Here is a 13,154-nt window from a genome sequence, read left to right as displayed (position 1 = left end):
GGGAGGGATAACATTAGGAGAAATACCTAATGTAGATGACAGGTTGATGGGTGCAGCAAACCACCATGACATGTATACCTATGTAACAAACCTGCATGTTCTGCACATGTATCCCAGAACTTAAAATATAATTTTAAAAAATAAGAAAAAAGGTAAATGAATAAATAAATAAAATTTATCTGAGAAAAAAATATGAGGATGTAGTTCCTATTATCTGATTCCTAGTGTCCTTTGGATCATGCTTATTTTGTCTCTAAGCCCATTGTATTAACCTACGTCACATATACACAGTTTGCACTGCTGGAAGCTATCAGACTCTGTAATTCTAATGACTCTGAAATGATTGTTTCAACTGCACCCTGCTGCTACCTCCTTGCCCATGCTCTGGGCTTGCTTATACTCATTAGGGAAACTTCTTTGACTGTTATGACCTCGTTCTTCACTGATTCTCCCTTTACTTTCTGTTTTTTGGTTTTGGTCATTTTCATTGGTTCTTTCCCTGCCTCGTCTTTAATTGTTGGTGATGCTCAGGGTTCCTTCCTTGACTCATAGCTGTACTCTGGATGCATGTTCTCCCTGAGCAGTCGCCTCTGAGCTCTGGCAACACTGAAATATTTGCATTCTCCTGTGCATGTGCCACATTTGTTGCTTGTTTGGTTTTTGTCATGAAGGAACTTCTGTGTAATAAAGCTTCTTCCCTAATCCCATGTCTGGTCATCTGGCTTACTTACTCCTTTCAGAATCAGCCCAGCCTACAGGAAGCTTTTCCTAGCCTACTCTTCTCTCTCAACTATGTTCTAATTGTCCATGAGGGTATTCTGTACTTTCGTTAATGTATGTACACCATTGTATTGAAATGATTTGTTTATATATACAGTGATCTAAACAAAACTGCAGGTTCCCAGACAGCATGTGCCTGTTTTATTTGCATTTAAAACCTTCATTGCTTGCAAAGTCCCAGGTATATAGTAGGCATTCAATTTGAGTGCTGCTATATTCATTCTATTTGGTGGATTTAATCTTAAGATGTTTTTGTCTCTTTTTTATAAAGAATGGAACTTGCAGCAAAATAACCCTAATCTGAAAAAAAAATGTGTCATATCATTTTCTTTTTAAGCACCTTGCATGCTACTTTCTCTTTTCCTCCCTTTCCTAATATATGATCTGCTTGTGTTGTACTATAAATAGTACTGCAGCAGGTAGAAATTGTAGCAGTTAGGGTTCTCCAGAGAAACAGAATGGTGAGACATGGATATACATACATACATACATATATATACATATATACATATGTGTGTGTATATATACATTATATATATATATATAGAGAGAATTTTATTCCAAGGAATTGCCTCACGTGATTTTATATATGTATATGTGTGTGTGTGTGTGTGTGTATGTGTGTGTGTATGTACAGAGAGAGAGAGAGAGAATTTTATTCCAAGGAATTGCCTCATGTGATTATGTTTGACAAGTCAGAAATTTGCAGGTCAGGTCAGCAGGCTTGGAAACTCTTGGTCAGAAGCTGATGCTTCAGTCTTGAGGCAGAATTCCTTCTTCCTCAGAGTCAGCTCAGCTTTGTTCTTAGGGCTTTTCCATTGATTGGATGAGGCCCACCCACATTATGAAGGATAATCTTCTTTACTTGAAGTCAACAGATTGTAGATGTTAACCATTTCCACAAAACAGCTTCACAGCTACTGCATTATTTTGGTTGAATAAGTGGATACTGTAGACTTGCGAAGTTGATGCATGCAACTCACCATCACAGAAATACGCATGAAACTTGTAGTTGTAACGTATCTTAGAACTCTCCTGATTACCCAGGTCCACCCTGTTCTGGCTCCATTTTGTGGATGAGGAAAACAGGCCCAGGGTAGTTTGTAGTTTCAATTCACAAAACTGGTTAGTAGAAAGGGGCTAGCCCGAAATTTTCTCTTAACAAATGAGAAATCCTGATTGACTTGCTTTGGCCTTATCAACAGAGTCATCAAGCATTAGGTTCTAGACCACTTATTAACCAGCTCAGAAATCCCAAAGTAATTATTAGCACTTTTTTTTCTCTTTATGAGTTGCTCTTTTTTTTTTTCTCAAGGGGATTTATGACTAACTTTAAATAGAATTTGAAAAACTACTACATGGCATAAATCTGACCTCAAGTCTTAGAGTCTGTTATTAGCAGATACTGTCTTTTTATATTTTGTGTAACTTCAATGGCTTATTGCAGTGGACAATGAAAATGTATAAAATGTTTTCCTATTGCCAGGGATGGGAAACTATGGAAATGCCATCTCTGCTTGCTGAACTGCCCTCTTAAATTGCCCCTTATCTGATGATGAACTAAACTATTTGGGGGAGTTGAAAAATAGAGAAATGCCAGTTATTTTTTATTCAGCACATTGTATATACTCAAAACATTTTCTGTAAGACAAAAACAGGAAACCTTGCAAATGAAACTATGGGTAATATGTAGTTATAAACCATCTTTCCAGGAAGGAGCTGAAAGCTCTGCATGATCCCTCTGTCATAAATTTTTCCAACTCCTTTTGAAGGATGTAAGTAATTTGCCCCATAGTCTATGGGAATTTTTCACCTTGGGGAAATGGGGCTGAGAAAGTTATTAATTTTAACTCCGGTGAACCACACCAGAAACAATTACAGCATCATACAAATCAATTTCTGCATTTTCCATAAAGTGTTTGGCAAGGAACAAAATAGGCTGGAAGCTGGGAAAAAGGCCAAGTACTTAACTCACTCAAACTCATTTTAAAGTTTTTAGCTCTAGATATTCAAAGAAAATCAGTCTTCATCCTGTTGAATTCATGGGAACATCACTGTTTTTTATATTGTATTAAAGGAAACTTTCTAGTTTTCTTAAATATACAATTTTTTGATAGTGAGAAATAAAATTGTCTCAATTTAGATAGACAAAATGCCTTTACTCATTTTCTAAGAAAATCTTAAATTTCTGGATAGGAAAATAAATATATATTTTTTGAAATCCATTTTCAGAACATCATGGCATTTAAGCATTCCAACTTAATGACAGCTGAGAAAGACTGGTGTGAGACATATATTGCATAAAGAATCCACCCTATTTTACACGGAGATACCACCATCTGGAAAAACAAGATCTATGTATATTTAGCCAAATACCAAAAGAATACTGCTGAAATTTCACTCTCCTGTCTCCCTCTAAATATTTGATATGTCATCAAGTATTGTATTTTTTAAATGTTTTGGTACTTTACTAAATAACAAAGAATAACAAAGAACTTTCGCATAGAGTCGGAGGATGGTCTTTTATTTATTATCAGAGGTGATGCCTTTCTATAAATACTGAGAATACAGTAGTGTCCTACAGGGATAGCTATTTCATCTTTCTAAAGAGCTTGTGCATTAAGTAATGTTGTTCTTTAATAATGTACTTAAATTACATTTAGATTTATTTGCTAAATGTGTGAAATCAGTTTAAAATTCCATCTTTCATTTAAGACTGCTTATTAAGGAATAAGAATCCCTTATTTAAATTATGATTTTTGATAGTTGACAAAGTGCTTTTACACATATTTTCTCATCTAATTCTAAAAACAGATCTAGTGTTAGATGATGTTGGTTTTCATTGCTGAGGTGAAGAAATTGAGGCAGCAAGAGGTTAGGCATTTTCTTTTTCACGCAACTATTAGGTGACATTTACAAGACTGGAATTCATGTCTCTTAACTGTAAATCCAGTTTTTAAAAACCCTTGCCTAAAGTGGCTCTCATTTACTGAGTTGTCGATGGTATTTCTTTGTACATATAAATAAATTATTTTATGGATTGCCTCATAATGCAGATTAGGCAGGATAATTTATGAATTCTGATTTCTACTCTTAAAACCTATGCATACTTAATTTATAGAATGTTCATTAAAGTAATTCTGTTTTAATATGAGTAAACAAACGGTGCTATACTTAAAATTATGGTGATTTTTCAAAAAAGTATTTTGGAAAAGTATTATATTTATTTTCTATCAAATGTATGTGGGTATACACGCAAAAACACATTTGCCTACATATGTGTGTGTTTATGCAAATATGTGCATATGCATATAAACTAAAATACATGTATTTAGATGGCACCAAGATTAATGAAAATAATTAGGTCATTAATACTAATTGCAGTTGTAATGAAAGTTGTATAGTGGATGAATGCAGAATAGTTAAAATGAAGATAGAATTTTCTTTAGCCTTGGCTGTAAGTAAAATGTAATACATCATAGTTTGTTGAATTTTCTTACTCTTTCCCTGTTTTTGATAGAGTAAAAGATATACTTTGGAGTGGAGATTAAACTCTTAGCAGATACAGACCAATGCTGACTCATAGTTAAGGGTCCTTATTTAATTTACATGCAATTTTTGGTTTTAGAATAATTCATTGAGATAAATATTTTCTGCTCTGCTCTTCAAGCGCTATGTTAATTACTGAAGTCTCAGACATTTTCAAATAAAAGAACCTGTGATATATGATCTCTTCCATTAGCAGCTTACAATTCAGATGAGCAAATATGCTCAGCAGTTTTACTCAACTAGTAGTTCGTTCCAGGTGATCCAACAGATGATGTCTCATTAAGAGTACAGAGGAAGTCCAATAACTTCCAGCTCAGATGGGGAGTCACAGATGATGGAGAAGATGTCATCTGGGTAGGCATTTTTGGCAGTTGGTAGAATTTGAAGTGTAGAAAAGGAAATAGTTTCAGGTACAAAGCAAAGGGAACAAACAGCACATTTGGTGGATTGTAAGGAAACCTGGCTTGCATCATGAATAGTGGCTGAACAAAATCAGGGAAATTAAGAGGTAAATAAACTGGCAGTGTGGGAGGTATGAATAAATTTGGTCTTAAGTCTATTGAATTTCACTGATGATGCAGTTTTCAAGGAGACCTTTTTAAATGGCAGTTTGAAGGCACAGTAGTTGGCTCATAAGCATTTAGTAAATGAAATGCAATGCTGGGAAGAATCAGAACCACCCCTAGAGGATGGAATGTCTTCTGCGTAGAGGTGACAGCTAACTGGGAGAGGATGAGTTATTATTGGAAAGCAGGACAGCATCCTTTGGGCTGAGAACAGTGGTCATTTATTTAAGCTGTCTGGCTGGTGGTCCTCTTTGACATTTTTCTTATTTAGTATATGGAAAAAATATAGCACAAGACATCCACTACTGCAGGCTTAAAAGTAAGACTTTTAATTTAAAACATGAGTTGATTGTATTATTTATTTTCTTTTTTGAAAGTTGGGCTGTTTGAAATACCATACCAGAATGAGGTGGGCAGTCTTATTTGCCCTAGTTTATGCTACCTCTAAGCCATCTTAACATTAGTATTCACAAAACTGCATTGCAGTGAAATTAAGCAGATCTTTACTGAATACCTCTTATGAGGAAGACGATAAAGAATAAGAGGAAAATGAGATTTTTAGTTTGTTTGGAATACAGAGTGTATGGGAAGTGTAATAGATCAGAAGTATAAAGTCTCAATGTTGTACCAAATGGGCAGCATTAAAGGTTTTGAACCATCAGTGTTTTTAGGTTTTTAAATGGTACTGGAGAGTTGTTTTTAGGAGTTGTTTTTAGTTTTTTGGATGATATAGGGGGACATATTGGTTCACTTGTTCTGTTTGATTCGCATATCTTTTGCTTTTAAATAAGTGAGCAGTTTCTCAAATGGCAAATGTGTTAGTCAAAGTATATGAAGTGGCATCAGATAATATTTAGTACTGTGAAGTCTCAATTTTAGATATCACCTCACTGGAAAAATAATAGCATCAAATAAACAGTACCAGGTAATGAGAAACAGAACTCTTTATTATTGGCCAGATGGACTCAGCGAGCCTGTGTTCCTCACCTTGATCCTTATGCATAAAACAAAAGGAAGTTTTAATAACATTATTTAAAGAAAAGGAAGAAAAAATGTTTGCCATACTCCTAAGGAATGAGTCAGCTGTTACATAGTCCACTGTTTAATTCAGGGCCTTGATATATTTATCTCCTTTGTGACTTGGAAAAATAGCCCAGAGAACAATATAGATGTTATTTTTAATATTGCTTTTTCCCCCAGGAATCTAATTATGTAAGAAATTTTTTATATCAACCAACCAGTCAGGCCAGTATCAGTGTCTAACTGCTAACATCATTCGCTATATTCGGTGAACTGTCTCTCTCAGCAGCTGAAATGTCAGCTTTTATAGAGAAGAGAAAAGCTCTCTCTTGTTCTCATTCTCATTGAGGCACTCCTCCCTCCTTCTTCCTTTCCCTCTCTTCCTCTCTCTCTCTTTTTTGAACACACACACACACATACACACACACACACCCCAAATAAAGCCAATGGATTGATGATTTGACCTCAGTGTGTTATCAAGACTAGTTCTGAATTACTAATGGCCAGTGTGATCCAAGTATCTCATTTGATAGAGTGATCCAGCTACTGTGGTGCAACGCTGTTGATGGATGCAAGAAGAGAGGAAATTAAAATCACTCTGTATTTAACAGTATAGGATTGAAAGTGTGATATAGGCCCTTGTGCTTTTGATAAGGGAAATGGTTTATGCTCTAGAGTTGGTCAAAATGTGATTAACACAGGTTTACCAGAATTCTCTATTAATGGAAGCATCTCTCACTATATGTTTCCATGTGTGTCTGTTTTTTAAATGAAATTAAATATCACAGGTCACAGGTCACATGAGGGGTCTATCTATAATGATTCTCTTTGACAAAAAATGGAATCTTGGAATACAGTGAGTTTCCTGACATTGGAGACAGCCATGTAGAATGGAGACAACAATTGATCTGGGGTTTTGTAGAAAATATTTCTTTATTGTGTGGGAATTCAACTAGATTAGAGTTTCCTAGCCCAAATTTAATGGTAAACCATGTACTTGAAAAATAAGACACAAGAGGGGACTGACATATGAGCTAAAACTGTTGTCACTGAGCAAAATGAGAGATAGGGAATCAGTGTGACAGTAAAAGTTGGTTTGGTGATAGGGACAATATTATATTAATAACCTTTAAGACCCCCTCTATTCATGACTTTCTGTAACTTAAACTTGAATATGCTGGTCAACTCACTGGCACTTGAAAGATTTTTTTTTTTTAGTCTGAGTCTCACCTGTCACCCAGGCTGGAGTGCAGTGGCATGATCACGGCTCACTGTGGCCTCAACCTCCTGAGCTCAAGCAATTCTTTCACCTCAGCCTCCAGAGTATCTGGGACCACAGGTGCACACTATCATGTTCAACTAATTTTTTTTTTATTTTTGTAGAGACAGAGTCTTGCTATGTTGCCCAGGCTGGTCTCGGAAATCCTGGGCTCAAGCGATCCTCCTGCCTCAGGCTCCCCAGATGCTAGGATTACAAATGTGAGCCACTGTGCCTGGCCTAGTAGGTTCTTAACTGAATTCTAACCCCCACACCCAATTTCTAGTTTGGTAAAAACCCTTAAGAATGCAGACCAAGAAGCTGGCTGCCAAACAAGATCACAGTTGGTACAGGCTTCAGGTTAGGTGGTATTGATGTCAGACAAATCCTAAATCTGTGAGAACTGCTGAAATAGGGGATCATCAGTCAGCATCACTCAGGGCACAAGTTAAGTGAGAGGGCTGATATCAAGGATTAAGAGTTAAGGCAGTGGGTATATCTCTAGCCTTCTGAGTCTAATGGAACTTCAGACAGAGACAGCCAGCACCACGGACAGCTCTTCAGAGCTGTTGGGTGAATGTAAAAACTCCTAGGGGTTTTTCCTGGAAAAACTGCTTCTACTTCTTCCTAGCTAAAGATGTCTACTGTACACAAGTATCGTACTTTATGCAACCCTCACTTTTCTCATCTGCAATGTAGTAATAATAAATGTTCTATATAGTTCTCCAGGTACACATATTAAATGATAAATTGAAAGTGAAAGTATGTGTCAGTGATACAAATTTAATAACCTTTCAGTTTGAATCATTGCCCTTTATCCAGCTAAGATTGTATTATGTCAAGGAAAATTGCCAGCTTCTTCTCAAAGCATGAAATAACAGTTAAATAAACTGATGGGAGAAACCGTGATATGGTAAACAGATATACATTTTATTGGTGAGAGATAGGAACTAGGATTTATTGTATACCATGTAGGTTCAGACATATGCTCTTATAATTCTTATGCCATTTAATTTTCATAACCACTCTGTGTACCTATCAAGGAATGGAGGGGTCAATCCATGTCATGCTCTTCCACTGCGCCATATTTCTCCTATTTCTGCTGATGGGATGGAATGGGTGACATCTGGTATGCAGGGCCAGAGTGATGATAGAATTCCAACTCGTGGCTGTCCTAAGAGTGGTCTCTTCTGAGTGTTTTCCTGATGGCAGGAAGTGGGAGTGAAGGACAGATAGAGGGGGTAAGGAACACAGCTCAGGTCCCCCATCAAGGAGATATCAGAGCATTCCTGGCCAGGAGATGGAGCAGGGTATCCAGGGGCCCTTTGGAATGAGGTGAACCAGGTTGTTGCTGAGTTTACTGCGGGTTGGTCATGGTAGGAATTTTCTCAAAGACCCTCAACCTAGCTGCTATTGAAGGAAATGAAAAACCATACTTTGATATCTGTGTGCAGTAACTTTATGTAATACAGTGACAGCTTAGGGAAAAGCATCTGTCTTTACAATTAGAGTATTTTAAAGGGAATGAAAAGGTCTTGTGCCATTAACATGTAGTATTTGTGTCTTTGATAAAACCAGAGTATCTTTTGTGTGATCCGTTTGTATTTAATTTGAATCATTATTTCAGAATATAATAGTGTATCTAATTTTTTTTTTTTTTTTTTTTTTTTTTGAGACAGTCTCGCTATCGCCCAGGCTGGAGTGCAGTGGCGGGATCTCCGCTCACTGCAGGCTCCGCCCCCCGGGTTCACACCATTCTCCTGCCTCAGCCTCCCGAGTATCTGGGACTGCAGGCGCCTGCCACCATGCCCGGCTAATTTCTTTGTATTTTTAGTAGAGATGGGGTTTCACCATGTTAGCCAGGGTGGTCTCGATCTCCTGACCTCGTGATCTGCCCGCCTCGGCCTCCCAAAGTTCTGGGATTACAGGCGTGAGCCACTGTGCCCGGCCCTAATTTTTTATGAACATGAATTTTACATGGGTTAATGACTGTTTGCATTTGTTATTTGACAAATATAAAATGTGTGATAATGGAAAATGATCAAGTAGCAAAGAAGTGCCTTCAACAGCTTTCTATATGTTTTGTCTTACGTACATAAGGATGTAGACAGCTTTATGAGACAAATTATACTATACAAGTACTTTTGTCTGAAGATTAGCCGGGCTGAGACTTTTTTTCTTTTCATAACAGTTTGATAGATATTTGTGATTATCTGCGTAGCCCATTTAGGACTAGGTTGAAGAAGCAGCAATTTTCTGCATAGCTAGCATTTGAGATCCATTATCAGAGGGAAATGATTATTGTATGATGCTGTTGTCACTTAGAACTTTCAAGAGGAAAATGTTAGGATTAGGTAGTTACATAATGATTTGTTTGATAGAAGGAGCATTGAGGTTAAAATGAGAGGTTACAAATTTGAATGCTTGCTTCTATACCCACCAGATGCATAGCCTTTAGTAAGTTGTTCAGACCCTCAGAGCCACAGTTTGCTGTTATAAAAATGAGACTCTCCACCCAAGTCAGGGAATGGTTGTGAGATTACATTAGATGACATTTGTGAAAGTGCTTAAAATTTCCAACACATTTTTTAAAGAAACTGTTTATAATAATTCTCCTTTGTGGTTATTTTCTACAGAAAGTGAGTGAGAAGGTTGGAGGAGCTGAAGGAACCAAGCTAGATGATGACTTCAAAGAGATGGAAAGGGTAAGCCTTCACTACTGCCTAGTGTTCCCTTTGACATAAAAATGTCTACCATAATTAGAGGGGAAAACGGGAGAGGGCAACTGTTTTCCACTGGTCTCTGAGAATACATTTTGTTATTTAAAACTACTTTTCGTGTATATTTTAAAACATAAAATGTAAAATATTCTGTCTTCCCTTTGTACTGTCCTGAGAACAAAACCTCAGTGAAGGTGAAAGGTCACGATGCACTTTTCCTGGTGGGTTTCATCATCATTTTAAAAAAATAAGGACAGTGTTGAGCTGATGTTTGAATTAGGGTGAGATGGGTAGAAAAGAAGCTGCAGAATGACATACCAGATGTTTTCGGGAGAGTTTAAGTCACTTTCTGGCTTTAAGGACCTTCCTTACTGGATGATTGGCCAGAAGCAGCCATGTGTAGTGGAGAGAATACAGTTTTAGAGCCTGTCCAACCTTGGCCCAAACTCCCCTTCCTACCATGTGTCGCAAAAGTCCATCTATTGATCAGAGCCTCTTTTTAAAATTTTATTATTATTATTGTTACTATTTTTTGAGATGGCGTCTTGCTCTGTTGCCCAAGCTGCTGGAGTGCAGTGGCATGATCTTGGCTCACTGCAACTTCCGCCTCCTGGGTTCAAGCTATCTCCTGCTTCAGCTCCCTGAGTATCTGGGATTACAGGCACACACCACCACGTCTGGCTAATTACTGTATTTTTTGTAGAGACGGGGTTTTACCATGCTGGCCAGGCAGGTGTCGAACTCCTAACCTCAGGTGATCCGCCCGCCTCAGCCTCCCAAAGTGCTGAGGTTACAGGCGTGAGCCGCTGCACCCAGCAGAGCCCCTTTTTAAGTGAATGTAAAATGAGAAGACTAATACTCATTTGGGGGATTTTAGTTAAGGCTTAAAAATAATGTAGATTATTTAGCTTTCTGCTTAAAAGATAGGTTCTCAGCAAGTTCAAGTACAGGTAGAAGTGATGAACAAAACATCTCATTTTATTTTTCTTGGGACATGAGCCATATTTTCTCTTTTCTTTTACTTTAACACTCTTCAGAGCAGGTGATATTTAGGCTTATGGTTAAAAGTGTGTGTGTTACACTGTGCACAGAAACATTTTAGGTCTTAAGTGGGTGGTGGGTAATGGATCTGAGAGTACCAATCCTGTACTTGAACAGAAGAGGGTGTTGCAAACCTATGGTACCTAGAAACCGCATTTAAGCATTGTTAAGAATATTGCTTTTGTACTTCGTTGTAACAAAGCGATTTTTTAATATTCTGATTTTGATTCTACCAGAAGTTTTTTAGGGACTGGATATTGTTTTAGTGTACATCAGATCCAACAGGCTGCCTCAGTTTTGCTGTTTTTGCTATGTTTGCATGAAGAGTCAAACAAAAAATTCCTAGGTATACATTAGTGTAGTGTGGGAAATTAAAAAAATCCTAGGTGCTTTCTACCTTGTCTTTTTTAGTTTTTCTCTTGATGAGTTTATTGATGAATTCAATAAATATTTTCTTTTTGTCTTCCATGAACCAGGAGGTAGGATATAGACAAGGTTCCTGAGTGCATGAAGTTCATAGTCTAGTGGGGAGGGCAAACTTGGGGCAAGTAATGACCAGCGTGGCAAGGGGAAAACTCATGGAGCTACAGAAGCCCAGCACAGAGGAAACTCATCCATACTGCATTGTCAAGGAGAACCTTCCTGATAGTTAAGTGAAGATGGGGAAGACTTAGCAGAGCCTGGTAAAGGAAACAGCATGCAAGCACGCAAGAGGGAATGGTTGAATTCCTGAAAAAAAAAAAAAAAAAAAAAAAAAAGATAAGTTGCCAAGAGGCAGGGTCTTGCGAAATCAGACTGCATAGTATTGACCCAGCTGCTCATTCTGGCTAAGTTCTTGAGATAGGCCTCACTGATGGGTACCCACTGGTGAGGAGATTTTATACTGGAATTCTGAGTCCCAGCCTTCAGAAGTCTGGAAAACCAGACTCTTACAGCTGAGGCCTGGCACCTGCTTGCTCCAACTGGACCAAAGTCTGCATTGGTTCCTATTTCTCATCTCTTGATGGTTCTAAATACCACCTGGTCCTCAACCAAAGCTGGTAGCCACTAATATCCATAGTTCTGGAAATAGTATTTTACCCATCCATCTTCCACAGCATCTGAGACTCCAGGAACTGACACACATTTCCAGAAATGTCTTGTCTTTGACTCTTCTACTGTCCATAAAATTGGAGTTCCTCACGCTTCATTTGAGCAGCCCATGGGTTAATCAGCCTCTGTCTTCACCCAATCTTGCTTGATCCCTCCTTGTCCTTTGATGCTCCTCCTTCCCCGCACCCCTGGAGAGCATTTATAGTTTGCCACGTGGCCAATGTCATGTAATTAATGAACGATTAGGCAGGTATTTAGGAATTTGGAACTAAGTACCAGGAATCAGAATTTGACACTTCCTTTTCGCATCTGCCAGGACTAAAGGGAATAAGCTAGGCAGCTCACTGTCTAAACTGAGACAAACTAACTTTCTGTTTCTTAAATGAGACTAAAAAGCACAGGAAATTTGGAGAACTGAGTAGAATTTATCACTGAGCAACTAATTAGACCTTTGGAGATTTATTTTGGTGAGAAATATATGCCAGTTTTGCAAACTAATTGAAATAAAAGAGAATCCTCCAAGGATTTTACTTTAGGCAAATACCAACAGACCTTCCTCTGAGTATGAAAGTAAGGTATAAGGATTATTTCTCCTAATTTATAGAAATGTTTCTGAAACTTTTATTTCAAAATACAGATATTCCTGCAGCAAAGTAAACTTCTGATTGACTGAAGAACACACTCATGGCTCTTTACTTGGGTTTATACCTGAATAAATTGAGAGATTTAGGTTTCAGTGCAGTGTGGGAATTGTTTTACTTTTTAAAATTCTGTATATCTTTTGTTTCATCTATGTCTCTATTGCAAATTTTGTACCCTCCACCCATGCTAAATTTACATGAATAGTGTAAGATTTCTGTGGTAATTGAAACGCACTTGCTTTGGATTTAGACTCTCAAATCTTTTCTCTCCTGTTAATTTATTATTCACACAAATGTTTGAGCTCAGTTCCCAAGCAGACAGAAGAATTGCCTTTCCATAGTTGGTTGTCTGCTCGTCAGGCATTTGGGGTAGAGAGACCTTTGCTCATCTGTATTCTCGGAGGTGCAATTAGATAACAAAATGAAATAAATTAGATGTTTGCTTCAAGCAGCATTACTGGGAGAGAGAAGTGGGTTTTCCTAGGGT

At 37.6% G+C, this 13,154-nt stretch overlaps 1 protein-coding gene across 3 annotated transcripts in view; it reads left to right on the top strand.

The window, feature by feature from the left end:
- SH3GL2 (SH3 domain containing GRB2 like 2, endophilin A1) overlaps positions 1-13,154 on the top strand; it is a 222,566-nt gene that overhangs the window by 164,744 nt on the left and 44,668 nt on the right. For all 3 annotated transcript variants that reach the window (XM_055294171.2, XM_055294172.2, XM_055294170.2), the window contains one exon: positions 9,810-9,878. In XM_055294171.2, the coding sequence (XP_055150146.1) occupies positions 9,810-9,878 (69 nt within the window). The remainder of the gene's footprint in view (positions 1-9,809; positions 9,879-13,154) is intronic.

Source organism: Symphalangus syndactylus, chromosome 9 (genome assembly GCF_028878055.3).
Source record: "Symphalangus syndactylus isolate Jambi chromosome 9, NHGRI_mSymSyn1-v2.1_pri, whole genome shotgun sequence".
NCBI classification, from domain to species: Eukaryota; Metazoa; Chordata; class Mammalia; order Primates; family Hylobatidae; genus Symphalangus; species Symphalangus syndactylus.
Note: the sequence above shows the minus strand (reverse complement) of the source record. Positions and strands in the feature narration are given on the sequence as shown.